This window comes from Rhipicephalus sanguineus, chromosome 2 (genome assembly GCF_013339695.2).
Source record: "Rhipicephalus sanguineus isolate Rsan-2018 chromosome 2, BIME_Rsan_1.4, whole genome shotgun sequence".
Taxonomy (NCBI): Eukaryota; Metazoa; Arthropoda; class Arachnida; order Ixodida; family Ixodidae; genus Rhipicephalus; species Rhipicephalus sanguineus.
This window is the reverse complement of record NC_051177.1, coordinates 235838979-235865539: the sequence shown is the minus strand read 5'-3', so window position 1 is coordinate 235865539 and position 26561 is coordinate 235838979. Positions and strand designations below refer to the sequence as shown.

Here is a 26561-nt window from a genome sequence, read left to right as displayed (position 1 = left end):
TCGCGTGCTGCAGCAAACGATGTGCCGTGTTATGACTAACAGGCCCCCAGCAACACATTGCAGCAAAAAAACGCGGGGCGAAAATTTTTGTGTCAGGACTCCTTTAATATAAATAGACTTTCGCCACTCTTCTGCGACGGAACTAACTCAACTAGAACATGATCGACGTCGCAAATTTCCGTATCATGTTCTATCACCGTGAGATTTCTTTGCACGAGGGTTGTTACGGACGTTTTTTCGTCACGGGATCCATAAGATTTGTAATTCAATAATTTAGCCGTTCCTCCAGTTTCCTGTAAGGCGATGACGTCCGGCGCCTTCTTTCCGTTTAGGAACTGTTGTAAGTTTCCCCGTTTCCGGCGATACTCACGACAGTTCCACTGCCGATTTTATACTGACTACGTCGAGCCATGTTTGGTAACTGGCCCTTCCCCTGTGACTTTGATTACTTCGGTCGTTAGCGGCCGGTTGTATGGTCTAGTATTAGTTTTAACCGGGCCTGCTCCTATAGGCCTCAAATCTGTTTGCGTGTTCTCCACCGCCGTTAGTCGATTTTCTATGCTATCTATTCTTTGTTTTATTTCTCCAAGCTGCAATTGTAATCCCGCGAATTGCTGTTGCATTGCCTTGGTTAGTTCTCCGAACATATTCTCTACTTTCTTTTCTAGGAGTTTTGATATGTCTTCACTTTCTACGTGAGATATTTCCTCTGCACGTCGTTTTGCTGCATGCGCTCCTGACGCTTGTGCAGACACATGAGTTATAATTTGGGTAGACGATTGTATGGGGCTAGGTGACTCGCGTAGCTGATTTCGCCTAAGCTTAGTGTTTTCCTCCTTTAGCTGTTTTATTTCGTCCCTCTGTTTTGTGTTTTCTCGGGTGAGTTGCTCTAGCATTTTCTTACTTTGATTTAGTTCTTGCCCTAGGGCGGACTCTTCTACCACTGCCTCAGACGAACTCCCAGACGGGAGAGATTCCCCGGAAAGCTTGCCCGCCCAGCTCACCGTTGTGCGGTTGCCCCGACCGCCGTCAGGACCCACTCCGGACTCTGCCTGAGGTGACGGCTTTGTGCTCGACTTGGATCGGGCCCGTGACCTGGATCTGTGAGGTGCGGACCTTGATCTGGATCTTGATCTGAGTCTGCGTTGGGTAGTTTCTCTTTCTCCTTCGGCGAGTCGCGGGAGTGAGCTGGAACGATCCCTGAGTCGTCCTCCTTTGTCTTGGGTGGCATTGCCATTTTCCTCCGTTGGATTTTCTGCTGTGTGTTCCTTCCAATTCTGTGTTGTACTGGTGTTCGTCGAAACGTTCATTTCTTGTTGTTCGTCGCATTGTCATTGTTGTTTCTCCCACATTCTCTTCTTCAAAAGATATGGTGTCTTGAACCGGTTCTTGGCATTTCTTATCTCCTGTAAGATGACCTTTACCGCAGAGGTAGCACTGTGGGTCACACTGGTGGTCGTCAGTTGGATCAAGTACTCCACAACCGCGACATTTCTTGCTGTCGGGCTGTGGGCAAACATCCGCCCAATGTCCAACTCTTCCGCATGTAGTGCATGTTTCGTATTGTTTCTTGTAGAGGAGGCACCTACTATATTCGGCACCACGGTAATAGACAAAGTACGGCACAAAAGACCCTTCAAAAACAATAACTACTGAGTCCATGAGTCCCATACGTCGCGCATGTAGAATGGTCGGGTTTCTCTGGTTGACCAAGCTCTTCTCTATGTCTTCTTGATTGTCATACGTCGGTATTCCGTGTATAACTCCCTTGGATGTATTTTCTGGCGCTGTTATATAAGCGGCTGTGGCGTAGCTAGCTCTTTCCATTGACTTGGATTTCCTTGATGTTGCTGTAGTTCTTCGCATTTGCCAGACTGGGCGTGCTCATGATTATGGTATTCTGTCGCATGTTGATTCTCAGAGTATCTTCTCCAGCAACGTCCGGCTCTATTTTTGCCTGCTCGTAGAACGCCGTCTCTGATGATTGCTACACTCTGTCTCGTCAAGTCCAAGCCACCTCCTGGACGTATTACTACCTTGTAATCATCTTCCGGCAGTTGCGGTTCTTTCGGCGCCGGCCGGCGATGTAGAAAATCCTTGAGCTTCCGAGGCGTCTCCTTGGACACCTCGCCCGCATTCGTAGCAAGTTCCGCGTTTGTCTTGCATTTCGCCTTTCTGCGTCGTTCATGGGCCACAACCCATCCTTGAGTGCTGTTGTACTCTTCGGGAGTTAGCATCTCCCCCTCAATCTCCACAACTTCCATTTCGTAGGCTTCGAACAAGCCGGGGGCCCGACTTGTCGCCTAGTTTGCCGGCGCGTCGATGGCCGAGCGATGGCATAGCTATAGGCCGGCGTCGTTGTGGGAACTTGAAAGCAGTGTCACGGCTCAAAAAACTAGGCCCACCTGGTATATCCTGGCGTCTGACGAATCGGGTGATCGTCTGGCGACAGCCTGTGATGGTCTTGAATCCTGTGATTGTCCGTATTCCGCCGCAAGAATAAGAAATTGTCAGAGCCCGTACGAGAGGCATCCGATCGGTTCGGCCCCCTAGCGGCTTTTCTGCTTGTTACTGCATTTTTCTTGTTCCGTATATTTGCTGTACAAAGTATTGTATTCCACCCTATGTAATGCCCGTTCTCGGGCCCTTAGGGTCAATAAATGAAAAAGTGCCCCACCTCCCCGAAGGGAATCGTGACGAAATGCGAATGCATTTCTTGCGCCGAAAGAGGGTACCGTTGCCGTCAGGCATTCGCCTTCACCGACTTCTGCCATCGCCTTGAGAGGTGCCCAGCCAGCGAACGGTCGAGAGTGAGGCGCGAGCAGACGGGAGAGTGGGGCGCCAGCGTTCTCGGCTCGGCGTTGGCGTTTCACAGCGGCGTCTCGAGCACACACTTCCGGATGTTCTTGAGAGGTGCCCAGCCAGCGAACGGTCGAGAGTGAGGTGCAAGCGGACGGGAGAGGTGGGCGCCAGCGTTCTCGGCTCGGCGTTGGCGTTTCACAGCGGCGTCTCGAGCACACACTTCCGGATGTTCTTGAGAGGTGCCCAGCCAGCGAACGGTCGAGAGTGAGGTGCGAGCGGACGGGAGAGGGGGGCGCCAGCGTTCTCGGCTCGGCGTTGGCGTTTCACAGCGGCGTCTCGAGCACACATTTCCAGATGTTCTTGAGAGGTGCCCAGCCAGCGAACGGTCGAGAGTGAGGTGCGAGCGGACGGGAGAGTGGGGCGCCAGCGTTCTCGGCTCGGCGTTGGCGTTTCACAGCGGCGTCTCGAGCACACATTTCCAGATGTTCTTGAGAGGTGCCCAGCCAGCGAACGGTCGAGAGTGAGGTGCGAGCGGACGGGAGAGGGGGGCGCCAGCGTTCTCGGCTCGGAGTTGGCGTTTCACAGCGGCGTCTCGAGCACACATTTCCAGATGTTCTTGAGAGGTGCCCAGCCAGCGAACGGTCGAGAGTGAGGTGCGAGCGGACGGGAGAGGGGGGCGTCCAGCGTTCTCGGCTCGGAGTTGGCGTTTCACAGCGGCGTCTCGAGCACACATTTCCAGATGTTCTTGAGAGGTGCCCAGCCAGCGAACGGTCGAGAGTGAGGTGCGAGCGGACGGGAGAGGGGGGCGCCAGCGTTCTCGGCTCGGAGTTGGCGTTTCACAGCGGCGTCTCGAGCACACATTTCCAGATGTTCTTGAGAGGTGCCCAGCCAGCGAACGGTCGAGAGTGAGGTGCGAGCGGACGGGAGAGGGGGGCGCCAGCGTTCTCGGCTCGGAGTTGGCGTTTCACAGCGGCGTCTCGAGCACACATTTCCAGATGTTCTTGAGAGGTGCCCAGCCAGCGAACGGTCGAGAGTGAGGTGCGAGCGGACGGGAGAGGGGGGCGCCAGCGTTCTCGGCTCGGAGTTGGCGTTTCACAGCGGCGTCTCGAGCACACATTTCCAGATGTTCTTGAGAGGTGCCCAGCCAGCGAACGGTCGAGAGTGAGGTGCGAGCGGACGGGAGAGGGGGGCGCCAGCGTTCTCGGCTCGGAGTTGGCGTTTCACAGCGGCGTCTCGAGCACACATTTCCAGATGTTCTTGAGAGGTGCCCAGCCAGCGAACGGTCGAGAGTGAGGTGCGAGCGGACGGGAGAGGGGGGCGCCAGCGTTCTCGGCTCGGAGTTGGCGTTTCACAGCGGCGTCTCGAGCACACATTTCCAGATGTTCTTGAGAGGTGCCCAGCCAGCGAACGGTCGAGAGTGAGGTGCGAGCGGACGGGAGAGGGGGGCGCCAGCGTTCTCGGCTCGGCGTTGGCGTTTCACAGCGGCGTCTCGAGCACACATTTCCAGATGTTCTTGAGAGGTGCCCAGCCAGCGAACGGTCGAGAGTGAGGTGCGAGCGGACGGGAGAGGGGGGCGCCAGCGTTCTCGGCTCGGAGTTGGCGTTTCACAGCGGCGTCTCGAGCACACATTTCCGAATGTTCTTGAGAGGCGCCCAGCCAGCGAACGGTCGAGAGTGAGGCGCGAGCGGACGGGAGAGTGGGGCGCCAGCGTTCTCGGCTCGGCATTGGCGTTTCACAGCGGCGTCTCGAGCACACATTTCCGAATGTTCTTGAGAGGCGCCCAGCCAGCGAACGGTCGAGAGTGAGGCGCGAGCGGACAGGAGAGTGGGGCGCAGGGAGGAGAGAGAGCGAACGGCGAGAGAAGGAGCGGCGAAGCACTGCACCTACCCTCTCCTACACTCTCTCGCACCACATCTCCGGTTGCTAGGGGCGAGGATAAGCGCGCGCACCCGCAGCTGTTGCTATGGGAGAGGACGCCGCGGACAATGCCGGATGCCTTAAATAGCCCGACTAAGAAATGCACTCGCATTTAAAAAAAAATGAAGGACCTAATCATAGTACTAGAATCCAAGCCGACCCCCCCCCCGCCCCCCTGCACTTTCGCACATTGTTTTTTCGAAAAAAACATAGACTTAGATTCGAGTAAATATGGTGAAGTTTTCATCGAAACACTCGAAAGTTGTAAAAAACGGTATCGCCATGTCTTGCCTTAAGTCTGCCCTCACCAAGTCTTGTGAGCACAAAATGAGTGATAGCTTCAGTGCACAGGTTACGCGCCTTTTAGATGTAAGTTATCCTCGTGTTGTAGTGGCCACTATCGCTGAACGTTTAAAGAAGTACATTATGTTAAGTCCGAGCATGGTTGCAGAAAGCGATAAGAAGAAACGTGTCGTAGGCATACTGTACATTCATTGCTCATCTCACAGGCTGAAGAAAGTAGGAAGTAGATACGGCGTTAATGTTGTTTTCACGGCTGCCAATAAGGTAGGTAAGATTTGTGCCACAGTACAGTGAAAGAATGAGCGAGTAGAAGACAAGAAGGGGACCGATATTTGTATCGTATAAAACACACCAGCAAATCCACTGACTGCCGTACAAGTGTGGTGTATAAGGTCCCTTTCAGCTGCGGCCGCTTCTACATAGAACAGACAGGCCGATGCATTAACCAGAGATTATTGGAATATAAGAGATCGCTAACCGGAGGTTCACCTTCTAATCTATCTTTACATTGTCGAGAGTGTAAGTGCACGCCGAAATTCGATGAATGCGCAGTTTTGTACCGGCATAGGAATGAAGAAACACGCCTGATGATTGAGGCATGCCATATCGAGAATAGTGGTGGCGCATGCGTGAGCCAGCCGTCGATTAACTTGCATAAAGATGAAATCAAATGCCTTAACAGTTATCTCTCACACAGAACCTCACGCATGCCAGATTGATAGGTTCACCTATTGCACGGGCATACAGAGGTAAGTTTTCGTGCCTTCTTTCTTTTGCGCCGTTGTTCGTCTCTTCAGTTGTTAGTCGGCGTTTGTGGTGTCCTGACTTCTTTCTTGTGGCCGTGTTTGCACGCCCTGTCTTTTTAGAATGAATTGTGAGATTGGCAATCTTTCATTGAATAATGCCTGAATTTTTTCCTGAATTTTTCAATAACTCCTGAAGTTTACAAATTTGGTATTGCTGTATGAAAATTGCATCAAGTGTTGCAACCCAGTATTGTTGGGTTTCCAAAGTTATTGTTACAGAATGCTTTAAAAATACCAAAGGATGAGGTGGCACATGACTGGAAGAAAGGAAACAGCAGGCATCAGAGGGGTATTTTCTTCCAGTAACTTCATACTGATAAATTGGCAACAGCAAAGAGTCGTACTGTAATCAAAAATCAGTTTGTTGCTGGTCAGTCCAAGCTTGCTGCTGCATTTATTTGTATCTTGCAGGCACCCACCTTCACAGAGCAAAGAGCTTCAACATGCATTCTTAGGTCCTTGCAATGTCTAGCCCAGAGAAGCAGTGAGGGAAAGCGCCATCAGATACAGCTCCTACATGGAGGTTCCCAAATGTTTCTGGGCCCCGTGTATACTCTCCTCTGGAGAGTATACACGGGGCCAAGGATACTCTCCTCTGGAGTGCCAAGCCATAGAAAGGTGTCGCACCAGGCATTCACAGTAATAAACAGCGCAAAAACAACTAGATACAAACGGGGAAGGACGACACGGGACAGTACTGTTCTTCCCCTTTTGTATCTATTGATTTTCGCGCTGTTTATTACTGTGAGTACGTACTAACTAGCCCAGCTTACCACTCTCACCAGGCATACATTTTTTCTAAATAGTCTCACAGTGTATGTGCAGTCAGTGAGGACATTGGCTCCAGCGACTGTCCACAGCAGTACTCTCACTTTTGCAAGATTATCAGCGAACGTGTCGGCACCCCCGAGTGGTAACGGTCTTCGCCCACTGGCATAACTGGCATGGCTCGTAGATGCCTGAACGTGTCGCAAAAGTGAGTGTATCTCTGACAGCTACGTCCTATTATACGGCGGCTCTGCTCTGTCTCCTCCTTAACTTGACTGGTGCACGTGGTAACCACTCATCCACAATCGTGGAGATAAGAATTGTAACTCTGCTGGGATGACCGTTCCGACAAGAAACATGAAGGAGAATGCTGCAGTGAGGACAAGTCTACTTTATCCAGTGAAGCACCAGAGCTTTGTCCACCCACCCTTCCAGGCTGTCTAGTGAAACATCATCGAGTTCTGAGCCACCAAAAAAAGTCGGGGAAGACGGCTTTCTTGGGGATCGCCCGTGTCCAGGTGGTGCACGTGCCAGTGACAGTTTCCTCCGAGTAACGGTTACCAACCCCAACATCTAGGTTATGGCGAAGGACTCTGCAACAACGTGCAGGGGTGAGTGCCGACGATGCGCCTGCACTCTCACCCGTGCAACCTTTGTGTCTGACCCGTCAACGCGGTTTGCTATCACCAATGCAGTACGGGATTGCACTCCACATTCGACTTTTTCGGTCTGGTGTGATCGTGTGTGAGCCTTTTCTTAAGTGACTCCTTTTATCACTGCACACGATCGGCTTACGGTTCCCTCACCTCTCGGTACGTCGCTACTTGATTCTGGTTTCAAAGTTTTCAAAACAAAGCGTGGGTTCATTGCTGTTTACGGTCGCGATTTTATCCAACAAAGTAGCGGCTAGCCAGCGAAGTTTTCAAAGCAGTTCTACAGTGAGCACTCTGCCGGTAGCATCGGCACACTGTTTGCTGTAGCCAAAGCCAATGGAGGTCAGCATATACTATTGCACATTTCATCAGACCGGCCACCGTTCTTGTTTTCTTACCCTGTTTTCTATGCACAGACGCTGCGTGCAAGTGGGAACGGAAAAGTTGAAGTATGAGCTTTTGAACTGTAAAGAAACTGTGGTGCACGGCGGCAGGAAAAACAAAAGACACCTTCTTTGAACTTCAGTGTTTGGGTGATTTTGAGCTAAATTATTTTTTTGGGTGCAGGGTGTTTTCAGCTAAATCACTTTGATACATCGTAGATAAAGGCAAATACACAGGCATTGGAGAACGGCGCCTTACTTTTTTTTCCTTTTTTTTCTTTTCTTGCAATCCACACATATGCCATTGAGCAAATTGCATAACACTATGTCAACAAAACTTGCCTTCACTCTGTCTGTTGCTGAAGAATGGGAACCCTTTCTGTGGGAATCTCAGACAGATAAACTAAGGGTTGCATGATAATGTCAGAAGCACTAGAGGGCTCTGGCACACTGCAGCGCAAAAAACACACGACGGACTGAACACGAACGACGACGACGATGGCCGAACTTGCAACGACCTTTATTGAAAAAGTTTCACATATATTTATGCTGTTCAACGCAGACGTCATTCACTACACATGCGTAGGAACGCCAACTCTTTATCGGTTAGTAGCAGGGATGGTACGCTTACACAACTCTCCCCCAGATAGGAAATGCGTTCTGCTTCTGTGATTTCACGGGTGATTCGCGTTTTCCTCTTCTTAATGACGAAAGTATTATGTAGCTCGGGTGCGCAATCCTGACACGTTATACAATGACTGGCTAGGAAACCTTCAACATCCTTTCCGTCACGCGCATTTTTTACATTGTTCGCATGCTCCCTTAGCCTATCGTTTACGCATCTCCCTGTTTGGCCCACGTACACTTTTCCGCACTTTAAAGGGATTTTGTACACCACCGCTTCTGCGCATTCAACAAAGGGCCGCCTGCGCTTTGTGCCACAGAGCTGCTGCCTCTGGGTCGGTCATTCTGCACAGCTTAGACAGCCTGTGTGGTGCCGTGAATACCGCTTTCACGTCGTACCGCTGGCCACCTTTTTCAAGTTGTGAGAAAGCTTGTGCACATAAAATATCACGGCCACCTGCCTGCACGGTGCGCTGGCTTCACAACTTTGTGGGCGATGGCGCAATTTCTCTAGCAGGCTCTCTGCAACCGACATGGGGAGGGATACCCAGCGCTGAGCAGTCTTTCAGCTTGATGCTCGAACGCTTCTGAACCACAGCGAGGGCAAGATTTGACAAGAGCGTTCTTGAGGCATTACGTGGCAATAGCTCTTTTAACGAGCTTGGAGTGGGCGGACTTGAAAGGCAGAAGTGGTTTCTTAGCACGTGGTTCTTAGCACCGGCAGATGCTAACATCTTTGAAACGTCTGCTATGTGAAGGTGTACTCAGAAAACACTGCACTGCACATTTGGCATGAAGCAACAGAGGTTCAATACTCTGTGGACAGAGACATGCTGTCAGGATCGCAAGCAGCGGCAAATACTTTCTGAAATTTGTCTATAGTTTATCTCGCAACAGCACTGGAGCAAAGAGACAAGCAAATGTGTCATCATCAGGGAGTGCCTTTTTGGGAATTTTCAGGAAAAATTGCTTATAGCACATAAGGTGGTGCATGATGCTGCCTTGGCAGCAGGTGGTGCAACGAAGTTGAAAATTACTGACAGGATGGTGAAGACAGTTCACAGTGCCTATAGCATCTACAAAGACTAGCTGGAAACAAAGAAGAGAACTGCAACACTGATTAAAAGAGCTCCGAGAGAAAGAAAAGCAAAGGATGCTCACATTAGCACATTTCTTTTAAAGGCATCGGGGTACCACTCAACAAGTTTCACTTGTCGGGTCAAGCATCTGCTATCTGCTGGCAACACTTAATTTGTAGCACATCTGAAAGCCTGCTTCAAAAGCCAAAAATCCTCAGATGAGCAGGAGCAATGTTTGGACCAAAAACCACCTTTTGTCATGCCTTATTTGCATTGTCTATCCCACAGCATTAAGAAGGTCGCACAATGGTACGGGATTCGCGTCGTCTTATCGGTGCCTTGCAAACTTATAAAGTGTGCCCACTTCTGACAAGAACAAAACAAGAGATTTCATACAAGAACCACCAGTTGATGTTTACTAGCTGCATTTCTAAGGCTATCTACGAGATTCCCCATTTGTGCGGTCTGTCTTACATAGGCCAAACCGGCCGATGTTTCAATGAGTGTGCGCAGGAGCGTTCCTTGTGCACCGGCATGGGTAGCGACCTTGCCTTGTATTGCAAAAGTTGTGAGTATAAAAACTGGTTTTCTCATCTGCAAAAGACTAAGTTCTCATCGAAGGCTAAGTCTAGAACCGAAAGGGAAGTCACCGAGGCGTTTCACATCGCAAAAAGGGGAGATAGCTGTGTCAGCTCTCCTTCCATATCGCTATCAAGGAATGAAATAGAATTGTTAGATGAACACATCAGGTCACTCCCGCCTACGAGGTATGCACGCATTCTAGCTGCTGTTTTTAACAGTGTCATTGTGGTTGTTTTGTTATCTCGAAGAACCTATAGATCACCTGCTTTCCATAAATAAAGCCCGATAGAAGTTCTGCGCTTCATGTGTGCGTATGTTTTCATCCTGTCTTCTTCACGCAGTTTAGCAGAACCATAGCTTTGCTTGCAATGAATGTGTGCTCAAAATTGGGGATCGCATGTCGGGCCGGCACTCAGCTTTTAGCTTCTGTTATGTTATCCCAGATTCCCTTCTTCAGTGATGGAAGTGCTGCTCCAATTGCTCCAAACTGCTCCGAAAGAAAAATGCTGCTCCATGCTGCTCCAAACTGTAATTTTTGTTAGTAACTGCTCTGGATCTGCTCCGAAATGGTGCTGGTAAACTGAGAACAATGAACTTTAAGCACATGATGGTCCAGCGAGCCTAAACGAAACAAAAAACAAGCTGTCTACTATCATTCTATGCTCACAGACAGCTTTTCTTGGCAATGAAGAGAAGGCTGCAGAGCCAAACTACGCGTGTGCTCAGGCACGTAGGCAAGGGGGGACAACAGGGGGGCCCTGGTCCCCCCCGAAATTCGTCCAGCCTTCTATATTATTCCCAGGCGGCTTTTTTTTCTTTTTGCCATGGAAAGACTTTCTTTTGAACAATTAGGCCTTGCCCCTCCCCTCCTGAAACAAAAGATCCTGGCTACGTGCCTGCGTGTGCTACCACTGAAGAATATAGTCCCACAATTGCGTCCATGCTTTCTGCGTGAGAATAAAAAACAACATTGCTCTATTTTCTACGGGACACTGTTTGAAAAGAGGCGCAGCATGCACCAAGGAGATATAAAATTTATATTTGTTTTGCTTTACGTAGTGTCATTTCACGTTTTTGCACGTGTGAAAACATCGCACCTTTTACATGCACCTCACAGTCAAAATAGCGTCTTTGTCTTCAGATGAGCGCTCGTCACCCTCCAGCTTTTCCAATGACTCGCCTAAGGAGCTTGTGGCGAATTTCAATAACAAAAATACTGAATTACCACAGAGGGCGACGCCTACGGTATCCACCACCTCATCAAAAGCTTGCGACGAAGGAGGCCACTCCATGGCGTAGACTCCAAACCGGAACCTACAAAAACCTACACACACTACACCGCATGCACCCCACATCTTACAGGGATGAATGCCCATGGTGCGGGGCCACACCAACCCTGTACCACATTACGTGGGAGTGCACACTACACGACCTCGAACACCACAACATGAACACCTCATGTGAGCAGTGGGAGGCACTGCTGTCCAGCCCAGCCCTCGACGACCAGATCAGGCTCGTTCAGAGAGCAGAGCGGATGGCAAGAGCCAGCGGAGCCCTGGACTAAGGGCCCCGACCATCAGCAAGGCCCCTACGGGGCAATCCACAGGAGCTTTGCCTGTACATAAATAAAGTTTGTCATCATGGCTGTCTATGCAGACGAAGCAAATAGTATACAATAGGGGTGTGCGAATATTCGAAATTTCGAATATTTTTCGTATAGTGTTTGCTGGAATTTACTATTCTGGAATTTTACTATTCGAACTTCCCAAAAACAAATACAGTCAACGTCCAATTAAAAGTGACCCCTCCAGATTTTCAATATGCTTCACCTCATTACACTCTCGTATTGCGGCAAAGCTGCCTTTTAAGCTCCGTTACGGTCGAACTTTGCCAAAACACAGTTGACGTCCGATTGAAAGTGGTCCCTAGATTTTCAATGTGCTTCACCTCATTACACCTCGGTATTGCGGCAAAGCTGCCTTTCAAGCTCCGTTACGGTCGAACGTTGTCAAGACGGTCAACGTCCGATTAAAAGTGGTCCCTAGATTTTCAATATGCTTCACCTCATCACACCCCGCTATTGCGGCAAAGCTGCCTTTGAAGCTCTGCTACGGTCACAAATGTACTAACTCGCGAAAACGCTGGCTCCAACATGGAGATGAAAGATGTGGCAAAGGTAGGGGCTCAAATAATGCTGTTTTGGACCTGAAATTTGGGCAGGAATTCCGAAAAATCGGAAGCTGAAGCTTTTTAGCATCCAAAATTTCAGATGTTCTTGTATACCGACGTCTACGAGGCAGATTCGGAACTTCGGACTTGAAGGGAGCACACCCTTGTGCGCCACATCAGTTGGGCTTCCACAGAAGTTGAAAGAGGAGGAGAGGCTGAGGAAATGGCATCTTTGCCCATCACGTGTAAAGTGTTGTCGGCAACACTTTGGATGCACCAAATCATGTACATAAATAGAATTCAGCCTCTGTATTGCCTCATTCTTGATGAGACAACTATGAAACACCACCCCACCAGTGCTTTATCAACCTAGTGAAAAGAAACACTTTCATGTTGCTATCTCATAAGAATATGCTTAGGAATCCTATCTTTTTTTTTCTGCAATTTCGCTGCAAAGTATTTGAAAAATATTCTAGAAATATTCGAGAAATATTCGAAAAATATTCGATTTGATTCGCACTCACACTTCAATATTCAAATTCGCTTCGCACCCAAAATTTTGCTATTCGCACAGCTCTAGTATACATTGTTATTATTCGACCATCGCCACTCGAATAATTGAACAGCCGTCACAGTAGATACGAAAGGTTCACTAACTGAAACTAAATTCGAAACGCGCGCCATACCAGACTACTTCGCAGAGCAGTACATGTGCAGTAGCTCCGCCCGCGTAGCCTTTCCTTCATTGCCAACAAAAGTTGTCTGCGAAGTTAGTATGTACTATAGTATGTTAGTGTGGAGTTTCTATACTAGCTCCATACTAACATATCGACAATGCCACAAGTAGTGGCATTGTTGATATACCTATATCCGATTTAGCTGTATATTTGTACCTGACAGGCATACTATTTTGGTAAAATGCGTGTGAGATTAGTTCGATATCTTACTGATAGGACGACTGTGATGTGTGACTCATCACACTTATCACTTTGTCAGCTCCAACCTCATTTTTGCCACAAGAAATGGCAAGGCTGTTTTTTCAACCTATCCGCAATTAAGTTTCTTGTTTTGTATTTTTTTTTGATATTTTAAATGCAGGCTATCTTGGGGAAATATGAAAATAACAGATTGCTTTGCTCTATTACTGATTATAAACTGTTGTACGTGATTGTGGTTTCTTTTATAATTTAGGGCTCAGCTTTATCGGTTTTATATCATTTCTGCCACAAGTCCCCGAAAATTTATAAGTATATAGCTCATCTTTCAGTGACCACCCATCTGCTTAATTTCTTGCTTTTGTGCAATTCGCAATGATAATTGTATGTGCAATATGTTTAATAATAAGTACTAATACTTATGAGGTGCTTAAATAATGCTTTAAACTCCAGGAGTCGTTTGGAATATTTTGCCATCTGCTCCGAAAATGCCAATAACTGCTCCAAACTAGCGTTTTTTCTGCTCCAGAATGTGCTCCAAAAAGCAAAGTGTCGCTTCCATCACTGCCTTCTTATTTTTCCTTCTTTCACGCATTTGGAATAGCTTGGAGGGCAAATTTACAACACATCATATGGCAGCAGTGCCACAGTTGTGATGTAAAAGCAGCTATCCCAAAGCATTGTATTCTATGGGAGCTATGCCAGGACTGGCCAAAAATGACAAGCAGCTGGGAAAATGTTGCATCGAGGAACATAATAGCGGCATTCTACTATAAATGCCCAGGTGGAGCATTGAGTGAGCTGGTGCTGCGTAAGGAGTGCAGCGTATGGGGACAGGTGCTGGGAAAGATCGACTTATAGATAGGCATGAGTGAAATGATACAGTGTCTGTAACAAGCATGAGTTATCACAAAGTGTCACTATGATGGTTCTTGCTGTCTCTGATCTTATGCTTTATTGGCTACTGCGATGTGGTGGAATCTCAGAGGTGCTGTCACTGCTGGTACTCCAAAGGTGCAGCAAGAGATGCATCTGTCATCATGGCTGTTGCCACCTCAACAGCTGTAAACTTTTGTGTGCTACTCAGATGATCTGGTACTTTAGCTTGTTCACACAACCTTCTTGAGCCAGCTGGACCATGTTTCTGCCTGATGGCTTCTTACTGCGGTTTGAGGTCACTCAAGCGGGGTCGTGTCCAGTGGTGTTTTGCACGTTTGTTGTGTCAACTGTTTTGCTTCAGTGTGAGACATGCCTGCCTGTACTTTCAGCATCCCCGACCCAGACGGCTTGCCACCAGCCCAGGCCCCGATGTATCGAGTGGACAGTGAGTGCCAGCTGCTGCGCATTCCGCCAGGACCCTTAGGCGCAGTGCCCTGCACCCGCGTGGCATGGGATGTGGCCAGAAAGCACCGCCACATTGCTCTGGGATTCTCTGATGGTTGGTACTGTTCACTGCCCTTGTTTTACAGCATAAGCTCTTGAGACAACAGCCGCTTTTGGTAGCGTTGACATCCACCGCCGGTGCCCGTCACAGCTGTCTATCTCCATAAGGCGGAAGCCATGAATTGACTCGCGTTACTAGGCACATAAACTGAACGCTGACAGCAATAGCATTCAGTGCTTTGCCTCGTCTCTGCTGCTGTAATAGCTTACAGCAAGCCAGTTAATGCACTGCATGGCCCTTGCAAAGTACCTTCATTTGAAAACAACGCACAACTGGCTGTATTTATACAGGTTGTCCCATGTAACTGAGGCCAAGACTTTAAAAAGGAAAGGCACGTCAGAAGCCAATTGAACCAAATGCACACTATATGCACTGACCTATAGGATGTAGGAGTACAGTAAATTGGGCTATACTCGCGGACAACTTTTCTTGGCATTGAAGCGAAGGCTACAGAGCCACAATGCACGTATCCTACCGCTAATGAATGTAGTCCCACAATTTCATCCGTATTTTCTGCGTGAGATATATAAAATGCTCCTTCATTTTCTACATGTAGCTTTTTGTGACGGAACGCAGCGCACACAAGCGAGATATCTGCATTTCTTTTACTTTACACGTTGTCACTTTGCGTTTTTGCGTGCGTGAAAAAGTCGCGCCTTTTACCCGTACCTTAGACGCTAAGCAGCGTTTGCGTCGAAGTGCAACGCTAGCCATCACACTCCACGGCGTTACGAGACGCGTGCCAAACCGGACTACTTCGCGTAGCAGTACATGTGCAGACGCTCCGCCCCCGTAGCTTTCCCTTCAGTGCCAAGAAAAGTTGTCGCCGAGTATAGTTGGTATTCATTCGTTATGTAACAGGGCGAAAAGAACAGGAAAACTTCCGAAGGCACACATTCGACAGGACACCACTATAGGATGTGTTCAGATAAGAATGTCGGTGCATGTCTGCCAACACCCCTTAATTTCTCTGAAAAAATATATATATTGTCACGTGGTCGTGACGTCCACGAAGACAGCAGTCGGCGCGTTTGTAGAGGTCGCTGCCAGTGTGCTTTAAAGCGTGTGGCCACAAGGAGGTGCTACAGTCCACCGAGCATATATAAGGGGAGTTGGGGAGAGGGAATAAAGTTTTTTGCTTTCTGCTTGCCAGCAGTCCGCCTCGTTCCTTGGCACCTGGGCTGAACATGGTGTCAGAAGTGGGATGCCGCCGTCAATGCGACATGCCTAACGACGCGGTATCCACCCCCGCCGAAGCCAAAGCGAACAACGTTCATGCGGTCGTATCTGGTTTGCGCTCATCGGAAAACTTGACGTTTTCTAACCCGTCAGAATCGCCAACGTGGATTTCAACGTTACAGGACTACGCCTTCGTGGCCGGCCTGCACAATGCCAGCGACGAAGCCCAGGTACGGACCCTTCTTTACTGTATGGGACCGCAAGCCAGAACCATTCTTTCTTTCTTAGGGGTCTCGGCACCGGAGGCGCTTCCTTTCACGTCTATCAAAGAAAAATTGGATTCGCACTTCGTGCATCCAGTAAATGAGATATACGAAAGTCGTCGTTTTCACCGCCGCACTCAGCAGCCAGGTGAATCTGTGGATGACTTTTTTATGGCGTTACGCAACCTGGTAAAGCAGTGCAGCTATAACAGCCCGCTTGTCGAGGACCGACTTTTTCGTGACAGATTCGTCGTAGTCATGAGGGACGAGAAGCTATCTGATCAATTGTGCTGGTGCACAACCGCCGAAGCGCTGTGCCAAGCTTGCATACACGAGGATGCAGAGAAAGAGCGGTTATCATGCGAAAGACCGACTGTGGATAACGCCCTTGCCGAAACGCTAAACATCGATTCGGCTCGACGAAACGATACGCCCACCCCTTCATCCCGTTCTCGCTATCAGTCTGAACACCCGGCAGCGCTATCGTGTGGCTTTTGCAGGCACCAGCGGCACCCTCGAAAAGACTGTCCGGCTAGAAAATCAGTCTGTCACTATTGCAGAAAGCTAGGGCATTTTGCCGAAATTTGTACGAAGAAGAATAGAAACGACCTGCTGGGTTCCATCGAACTTCACAACGTGGATTCACGCCGGGCAAGGTACACGGAAATACTTGTGAACGGGCACCCGGCCGAGTTTAAGATAGACTCTGGCACAGAAGTATCTGCAGTCTCACCGTCTTTCCCAGGCCGACCGCGGGTGCTGGATGCCATTGAAGGGGAGGTCTTAGGTCCTGGCGAACAGAGTCTTCACGTTCTCGGTACCTTCAAAGCAACTTTACAGTGGCGTGACAGGGCCACAGTGCAGACCTTGTATGTGGTTGACCGTCAACGTACACACCTACTTGGGTTGCGTGCAATAGAAGCCCTTGGGGTCGTTCAGTTCGTAGATTCTGCCGAGTGCGCTCATTCCCCTAAAGCGAAAATTTTCCAAGGACTGGGAAAATTTTGGCAAGCCGAATACCGCATACGCCTCAAACTCGGCGCTCGTCCATTTTTCTTGAGTGCCCCAAGGCAGATTCCAATTTCGTTAAACGACGTTGTCAAGAAAGAGCTGGATGAATTGGAGTCGCAGGACGTCATAAGGAAGGTAGAGACGCCAACGGAGTGGTGCTTCTGGCTCGTAGTCGTGGCCAAGTCATCTGGCGGCTCCAGTATCTGCGTCGACCTGACAAAGCTGAATGAAGTAATTGAAAGGGAGCGCTTCATATTGCCAACAGCGGAACAGATTCTTGGCCAGTTGGGTGGAGCACGGGTATTCTCCAAGTTAGATGCACAGTCTAGCTTCCATCAGGTGAAGCTGAGTGCCGACAGCCAGGAACTCACGACTTTTATCACGCCGTTCGGTCGGTATTGTTATAAGAGACTCCCTTTTGGTATTGCTAGGCACCAGAGTATTTCCAGCAGTTAATGTCAAGAATCCTTGAGCGCTTGCCTGGAGTCATAAACATGATTGACGACATTCTAATCTTCGGAAAAGATTGTCAGGAGCACGACGAGCGCCTGAATGCCGTCCTGGCCTGCCTGGAAAAGAAGGGTGTCACCCTGAACGAAAAGAAGTGTGCGTTTTGGGTCAACTCAGTGAAGTTCCTTGGGGTAGTGGTTGGAGCGGATGGGATTTCACCAGACCCAGACAAGGTTAAGGCTGTCAGGGACCTGCCGCCGCCGACCAACGTCAGTGGAGTACGACGGTTACTTGGGAAGACCAACCACGTCGCACGCTTCATACCTCACTTATCCGACGTTACGGAGCCCATTCGTTCCCTTTTGAACAAGAACAGCACCTGGATTTGGGGTCCCAGTCAAGAAACGGCCTTCTCACGATTCAAGTTGCTGCCGAGCTCCAACACGTGCATGGCAAAATACGATTCCTCCTATCGAAGGTAAACATTAGACAGAAGTCTGTCTGGTTGGGTAAGTAAACTGAGATAACTGATATTTATTCTCCAACCAAAGTTACGAAGACACGTAAAAACCCGACGTTTCGGAACCAGCTCGGTTCCTTCCTCAGGGGGGACTGCGGCGGCTTGGCAGCGGCCTCTTTAAGGCACTCTCGCGGCGGTTAACGACCCCACGCATTACCGAGGAGCGTAGCCCATGCGCATACACCGGGGGGAGAGTTCCGAGTGAACGGTTGATATTTTGAGTGGTCCTCTGTATATGCCACGACTCCAGTAGTAACCTCCTCCTCCACTTGGTTTCACTTTCGAGGATGGCGGTTCCGTTGAAGTCTATTCTGTGGTCAAACGTCTCTGCGTGCTCGGCGACGGCGCTGCGTTCTTTGTTGAGTTTACGGACGTCGTTGACGTGTTGCCTAATCCGTTCGGGGAAGTTTTTGGTCTCGCCGATGTATGACGAGGGGCAGTCGGCACACGGTATTTTGTAAACGACGCCGGGCGCCCTGTCTTTTGTTGGTCGGTCTTTCGGGCGGGGAAGGAAGCGGCCCAGCGTGCATGAAGGCACGTGCGCGATGTGCACGCCTTCTTTCCTAAAAATCCGAGCCAACGCCTCGCTGGCTCCCTGGACGTATGGGACCGACACGCGTTTTGGAGAGCTGTTCGTCAATGCTGGCTGGGAGTCGCGTAACCTCTTTTTCTCTGCGCGGCGGGCGACGGATCGAATGAAATTTCTGGGATAACCGTTTTTTCTGAGGTCCGCAATTACGCGGGCCTCTTCTTTCCGGCGTTCCGTGTCAGTGGAACATATCTTTTTGGCTCTCTGAAGTAATGTGGACACAACGGAGGCCTTGTGGGTGGAGGGATGGGACGAATCGTATTGAAGGTACCGGCCGGTGTGCGTCGGCTTCCTGTAAACGGAGAACTCCAAGTCACTGCCCCTTCTTGCCACCTGGACGTCGAGAAAGGGGAGGGTGCGGTCGCGTTCACACTCGACCGTGAACTGTATGGCTGGGTGGACGGAATTTAGGTGCAGTCTGAAGTTTTCAATTTCAGATGTCTTCACGACACAAAAGCAATCGTCCACGTAGCGAAGAAAGAGCTTGGGTCGCGGCGAGAAGGAGCCAAGTGCTTCCCTTTCTATATGTTCCATGGTCAGGTTTGCCATTGTGACGGAGATGGAGGCTCCCATTGCGGTTCCACTGTTTTGCCTGAAGATTGTTCCTTTGTAGGAAAAATACGTGCTGGACAGGCAGAATTCCAGTAGGCGGCAGAGTTCGTCAACAGTGAGTGGGGTCCTTTGACTCAAGCCATCGTCACCCTCAAGAGCAGCACGGGCACAGGATACAGATAAGGGTACCGGCACATTGGTGAACAAAGATACGACGTCGAACGAGACCAGGCTCTCGTCTTCGTCGATGCTCACCTCTGATGCTAGCTGCACGAAATGGCTGGAGTCGCGGACATGAGTTGGGGTATTCCGGGTGAGAGGGGCGATGATTCGGTGCAGGAAGCTTGAAAGGGCTCGGCATGGAGAGGAAGTGAAGTCGACGATCGGTCGGAGGGGGGCGCCAGGCTGGTGAATTTTGGGTAGTCCGTAGAAACCCGGTGCGGAGCCGTTGCGGCAGATTAGACTTAGGTAGAGTGCTTTTAATTGTGGGTGGTGCTTGAAAATTTCGGAGAGTAGCTTGTTTAGCTGAGTCTGAGTTTGCTTCGTCGGATCCTTTTTTAGCTGCGTATATGCGTCACCCTCTAAAAGGGCCGAAATCTTCCGGTCATAGTCCCGGCTGTCCAACACCACCGTTGAGTTGCCCTTGTCAGCGGGGAGGATGACAATGCTCTGATCTTGTCGGAGTTCCCGAAGGGCTTTGCTCTCCTCTGCGGTCAAGTTCTTTTTCCCTTGTGACGGCAATTTCGAAAGGATTCCAATTGATTTTAGTCTAATTGGACTTCAATCTGGACTTCAATCGCACCTGCAAAGATAGGAAAGTCGTCCCTCAAAGCCTACGCCTGAAACGCCCTGTCTCGACCCCCGAAGGTATGGAAATCGTCATGAGAGCAGAACAACGGCTGGTCAACGCCCGCCTGCACGAAATCAACGCCTCTCTACGGAAAAAGGAATTAGACCTGTTCTTCGCCAAGCGTAAACTTCAGCACCGCATCCCTGGATTGATGCCTCCGATCGACGCATTCGCGGACTCCGTGGCGGCGTCGTCTGCAGACAGGCATCGGACCGCGCAGGATAGGAAACTTTCTCACCTGTTGGACCGGGGTTCGCCCCAAGGCAACCCAAATCCCAGGTTTGTCACCAATTTGTCATCCCGCCCACTCACTAATCGGAAAACTTCTGTTCTGGCAAAGGGACACGGGTATAACGTGTCAACGACGCCCCGTTTATCGAAAGTCGTCGCGGCTGTAGAGGAAGCCGTCCAGAGTGTGAGGCCAAGCGCCAGAGAAGAAATTAGACTAAAATCAATTGGAATCCTTTCGAAATTGCCGTCACAAGGGAAAAAGAACTTGACCGCAGAGGAGAGCAAAGCCCTTCGGGAACTCCGACAAGATCAGAGCATTGTCATCCTCCCCGCTGACAAGGGCAACTCAACGGTGGTGTTGGACAGCCGGGACTATGACCGGAAGATTTCGGCCCTTTTAGAGGGTGACGCATATACGCAGCTAAAAAAGGATCCGACGAAGCAAACTCAGACTCAGCTAAACAAGCTACTCTCCGAAATTTTCAAGCACCACCCACAATTAAAAGCACTCTACCTAAGTCTAATCTGCCGCAACGGCTCCGCACCGGGTTTCTACGGACTACCCAAAATTCACCAGCGTGGCGCCCCCCTCCGACCGATCGTCGACTTCACTTCCTCTCCATGCCGAGCCCTTTCAAGCTTCCTGCACCGAATCATCGCCCCTCTCACCCGGAATACCCCAACTCATGTCCGCGACTCCAGCCATTTCGTGCAGCTAGCATCAGAGGTGAGCATCGACGAAGACGAGAGCCTGGTCTCGTTCGACGTCGTATCTTTGTTCACCAATGTGCCGGTACCCTTATCTGTATCCTGTGCCCGTGCTGCTCTTGAGGGTGACGATGGCTTGAGTCAAAGGACCCCACTCACTGTTGACGAACTCTGCCGCCTACTGGAATTCTGCCTGTCCAGCACGTATTTTTCCTACAAAGGAACAATCTTCAGGCAAAACAGTGGAACCGCAATGGGAGCCTCCATCTCCGTCACAATGGCAAACCTGACCATGGAACATATAGAAAGGGAAGCACTTGGCTCCTTCTCGCCGCGACCCAAGCTCTTTCTTCGCTACGTGGACGATTGCTTTTGTGTCGTGAAGACATCTGAAATTGAAAACTTCAGACTGCACCTAAATTCCGTCCACCCAGCCATACAGTTCACGGTCGAGTGTGAACGCGACCGCACCCTCCCCTTTCTCGACGTCCAGGTGGCAAGAAGGGGCAGTGACTTGGAGTTCTCCGTTTACAGGAAGCCGACGCACACCGGCCGGTACCTTCAATACAATTCGTCCCATCCCTCCACCCACAAGGCCTCCGTTGTGTCCACATTACTTCAGAGAGCCAAAAAGATATGTTCCACTGACACGGAACGCCGGAAAGAAGAGGCCCGCGTAATTGCGGACCTCAGAAAAAACGGTTATCCCAGAAATTTCATTCGATCCGTCGCCCGCCGCGCAGAGAAAAAGAGGTTACGCGACTCCCAGCCAGCATTGACGAACAGCTCTCCAAAACGCGTGTCGGTCCCATACGTCCAGGGAGCCAGCGAGGCGTTGGCTCGGATTTTTAGGAAAGAAGGCGTGCACATCGCGCACGTGCCTTCATGCACGCTGGGCCGCTTCCTTCCCCGCCCGAAAGACCGACCAACAAAAGACAGGGCGCCCGGCGTCGTTTACAAAATACCGTGTGCCGACTGCCCCTCGTCATACATCGGCGAGACCAAAAACTTCCCCGAACGGATTAGGCAACACGTCAACGACGTCCGTAAACTCAACAAAGAACGCAGCGCCGTCGCCGAGCACGCAGAGACGTTTGACCACAGAATAGACTTCAACGGAACCGCCATCCTCGAAAGTGAAACCAAGTGGAGGAGGAGGTTACTACTGGAGTCGTGGCATATACAGAGGACCACTCAAAATATCAACCGTTCACTCGGAACTCTCCCCCCGGTGTATGCGCATGGGCTACGCTCCTCGGTAATGCGTGGGGTCGTTAACCGCCGCGAGAGTGCCTTAAAGAGGCCGCTGCCAAGCCGCCGCAGTCCCCCCTGAGGAAGGAACCGAGCTGGTTCCGAAACGTCGGGTTTTTACGTGTCTTCGTAACTTTGGTTGGAGAATAAATATCAGTTATCTCGATTCCTCCTATCGTACAGTAGTATCTGTGGATGCCAGTTCCTACGGTCTGGGAGCGGTACTCCTACAGGACCGGCCTGAAGGTACTTGACGGGCTGTAGCGTACGCTTCAAGGGCGCTCACTCCGACAGAAGCACGCTATAGTCAGACAGAAAATAAGTGTCTCGCCGTGACTTGGGCCGTTTCACGGTACAATCAGTTCCTTTGCGGTCTCACCTTCGAAATAGAGACAGACCGTCTTGCTCTGGTCACCCTTTTGGGTAACAAAGACCTAGAACTCGTACCACCTCGCATACAACGAATGCGAATAAAACTGATGCGTTATCAGTATGTGGTGAAATATGTGCCTGGGAAGCACTTGGCTACAGCAGATACTTTGTCCCGAGCTCCCTCTGAATTGCCGGCTACCTGCATAGTAGAGACGTTGGAGCTCTTTGTCAGCGTGTTTAAGTGTTTAAGGAATTACCGCCTCTGGTAGCAAGACGCCTAGAGGATGTGCGCATGCATCAAGCCCAAGATGGAGTTTGCTCTGCGGTCATGACCTACTGCACGAAAGGATGGCCAGACAAAAACAAGGTGCCTCTGCAGGTCACTCCGTTTTGGAAGGAGAGGGACAGGTTGAGCATATACGACAGCATCCTTCTGCTGGACCGACAACTTGTAATTCCTTCAGCCTTGTGCCAGGACATTCTCGCCCTCTTACACGAAGGGCATTAGGGAGTGCGCCGCTGCCAAGAACGGGCCAGGGAGTCTGTTTGGTGGCCTAACTGTAATGTGCAGGTAGAGCATATGGTGTCGCAGTGTGCACTATGCGCCGAGACTCGAGTTCAGCAGTCCAAGCCGATGTTGCCAACGGTTACACCTGACAGGCCATGGCAGCACCTTGGAATCGATCTGTTTCAACTCAAAGGGCGCGATTACGTCCTGATTGTTGATTATTATTCCAGGTTCCCCGAAGTAGTCTCCGTGGGGTCTACCACGGTGCCAGCAGTCATTGCGACAATCAATAGCTGCATTGCTCATTTTGGGGTACCAGACGTTTTCCGGACCGACAACGGACTGCAGTTTGTGTCTTACGAGTTTGCAGAGTTTGCACAGTCATATGGCTTCAGTCACGAGACCAGCAGCCCAAGGTACCCCCAGAGCAATGGAGAGGTGGAGCGCATGGTGCGCACGGTGAAAGACCTGCTCTCCAAAAGCCCTGATCCCTACCTGGCCTTACTATCATACCGTGACACGCCCGGTCCGAACTGCATTTCTCCGACCCAAGCCCTGATGGGAAGGAGATTGCAAACACGTCTCCCGCGACTACCGGAACAACCGGTGCCGTCATTACCCTGCCATATGAGTTTCAGGGAAAAGGATACGGGTTACAGGGCACAGGAAGCGAAGAACTACAATAGCCGTCGGGCTTCAAGCCATCTAACCCCTCGAAGTCCTGGAGACTATGTATGGGTCACTGACACGTGCTGCAATGGTGAAGTGCTCTCACAGGCCCAGCGTCCGCGGTCCTAGAGGCGTCCTGCAGCGTAATCGTCGACACCTGGTACCTCATTCGACAGAACGAGTCCAGCTCAACTAGCAGCATCTCCGCCGGCGCCTCAAGAACCCATGCAGCCGGAAGTAACGCCTCAGGAAACTGTGACACGGACTCGCAGTGGTCATATACTAGTGAGGCCACCCCGACGTTTGGACTTGTGAGGAGCTGCCCCATAAAATGTGAAAAGGAGGGATGTAGAGGTCGCTGCCAGTGTGCTTTAAAGCGTGTGGCCACACGGAGGCGCTACAGTCCACCGAGCATATATAAGGGGAGTTGGGGAGAGGGAATGAAGTTTTTTAGTTTCCGCTTGCCAGCAGTCCGCCTCGTTCCTCGGCACCTGGGCTGAACAGTGTTCAAGATGAAACTCTTGATTTGGCCGAACTTGTGGCCGGGAAATGAAAACCAAACTACAGCAATACACGCTGTACACGGATAGCGGCGAACAGGGCATCGGCCGTCGATAAAACTGCTCGTGGCTGGGACGCACCGTCTTTTATACATCAAGCATAGAACTTTCCAGTCTTATCACTGGTGAAAGCTCTGGAATAATCCAGACTAACGGCGTCCTGCGCGCAATCTTAACAAAGTGATTTACTACAATCGTGAAGCTTCTCGAATACTGCGGCGCGGTCAGCGTCGAGCGTTGCTATCTGTCCTTGTTTGTCAAACCCGAGTAGATAAAAATAAAACAAGAAGCGGGCATGGCAATGCCCCCCTCTGAAAAAGCATCGTCCCGATGCTTGCGACAGAACATAGAAGGGAAAAAAAAACAAGTGCATACACATATAAAATGGAATAATACAGCAAAAAACACAGTCCTTATGCTTGCTTGCTAATGCGCAAAAAACGGCTTAAGGCACACGACATAGACGACTTTAGGACGTGCGCGGCACCGCAGAGACTTTGAAATGCCGTCCGGGATAACCTCGTAGTCTAGGGCGCCGAGACGTCGGAGCACCTTGTATGGTCCTGAAGTATCATCGAAGAAGCTTCTCGCTAAGTCCTCGTCAGCGTATCGGCATCCAGACCCACACGTGGTCACCAGGTTGGTACTCCTATGTGACGTCGTCGAAGGTTATAGTGACGGCTGTCGACCCTCTGCTGGCTCTTGATGCGTAGGCGAGCGAGCTGTCGAGCTTCTTCGGCGCGTTGCCGATAAGTGGCGACGTCGAGATTGTCTTCGTCAGTGGTAGCTGGCAGCATTGCGTCGAGCATCGTTGCCGGGCTCCTTCCATAGACCAACTTGTATGGTGATAGCTGCGTCGTTTCTTGTACTGCCGTGTTGTACGCGAAGGTCACATACGGAAGGATGGCATCCCACGTCTTGTGCTCGACGTCGACGTACATGGCCAGCATGTCGGCGATGATCTTGTTTAGACGCTCGGTGAGGCCATTCGTCTGTGGATGGTAGGCGGTGGTCCGACGGTGGCTTTTCTGGCTGTACCTCAAGATCGCCTGCATTAGGTCAGCAGTAAAGGCCGTACCTCTATTGGTTATGAGTAGGGATGGGCGAATATTCGGGTGTTTCGAATATTCGAACGAATATTACAGTATTCAAATTCGCTTCGATACTAATTTATATTATTCGAAATTTCGAAGTATTCAAAATGAACGAATATATGCATGTTTGGCCGCACATAACCCCCTGTAAAGATGGTTTCACTGCAGCGTCAGGTTGCTGTACCGTGAAACCACCTTTACAGGAGAAATCTGCACTGCCGCGAAGCCACACTTCAAAGTTAAGTGTACATTTTTTTTTTTTTAAGTTTAAATCGTGCTATATGGGCTTATATGCGCTAAGTATAGTAATTTTTAAATTGTAACATATTGTACCACTTCTAACCTGCACCCTACTGCTATTCAAATGTTGATACTATTCAAGGCTGCTTCCACTTCATTTCAAACCAAAAAAGTGACATTCGCTCATACCTAGTTCCAGTTCTTAAAAATATTGTGCAAGGGTCATGACAAAAACGCTCATTTTTCATAATAATATGTGGTAAATACTATTCGAACTATTTGATTCGAAATTATTCGACCAAATCACTATTCGCTTCGGATTCGCTTCGAACCTCAAATTTCCTATTCGCCCATCCCTAGTTATAAGTACCTCTGGGGCACCATGACGAAGGACGATGCTCTCCACGAAAATCTTGGCTACCTCGGCGGAACTGCCTTTGGGCAGGGCCCTTGTTTCGGCATAGCGCGTGAGGTAGTCAGTAGCTACGACGATCCATTTATTTCCGGAAGTCGACGTTGGGAACGGCCCCAGTAGGTCCATCCCGATTTGCTGGAATGGTCAGTGAGGAGGTTTGATTGGCTGAAGAAAGCCTGCTGGTCTTGTCGGCAGTGTCTTGCATCGCTGACAGTCTCAGCATGTCCTTACGTAGCGAGCGACGTCGGTGGTAAGGCGCGGCCGATAGTACCTTTCCTGTATTCTTGCGAGCGTGTGGGAAACACCGAGGTGTCCAGCCGTCGGATCATCATGTAAGGCCTGGAGGACTTCTGGTCGTAATGCAGACGGCACAACGAGAAGGTAGTTGGCTCGAAATGGAGAGAAGTTCTTCAGAAGAACGCCATATCCCAAGAAAAACAACGCCAATCCTCGCTTGAATACCTTCGAAATAACGGCGGTCCTGCCCTCAAGGTATTCCACAAGACCCCTGAGTTCTGGGTCCGCTCGCTGTCGTTCAGCAAAGTCGTCGGCACTTATGGTTCCCAAGAAACAGTCATCCTCCAGGTCATCCTGCGGCGGGGGGTCGACGGGGGCGCGAGACAGGCAGTCAGCG

At 50.2% G+C, this 26561-nt stretch overlaps 1 protein-coding gene across 1 annotated transcript in view; it reads left to right on the top strand.

Annotated features, from left to right (window-relative positions):
• The window catches only part of LOC119382310 (general transcription factor 3C polypeptide 2), a 370071-nt gene that overhangs the window by 133119 nt on the left and 210391 nt on the right, over positions 1-26561 (top strand). Inside the window, exon 9 of the mRNA XM_037650013.2 lies at positions 14290-14459. Coding sequence (XP_037505941.1) covers positions 14290-14459 — 170 coding nt within the window. The remainder of the gene's footprint in view (positions 1-14289; positions 14460-26561) is intronic.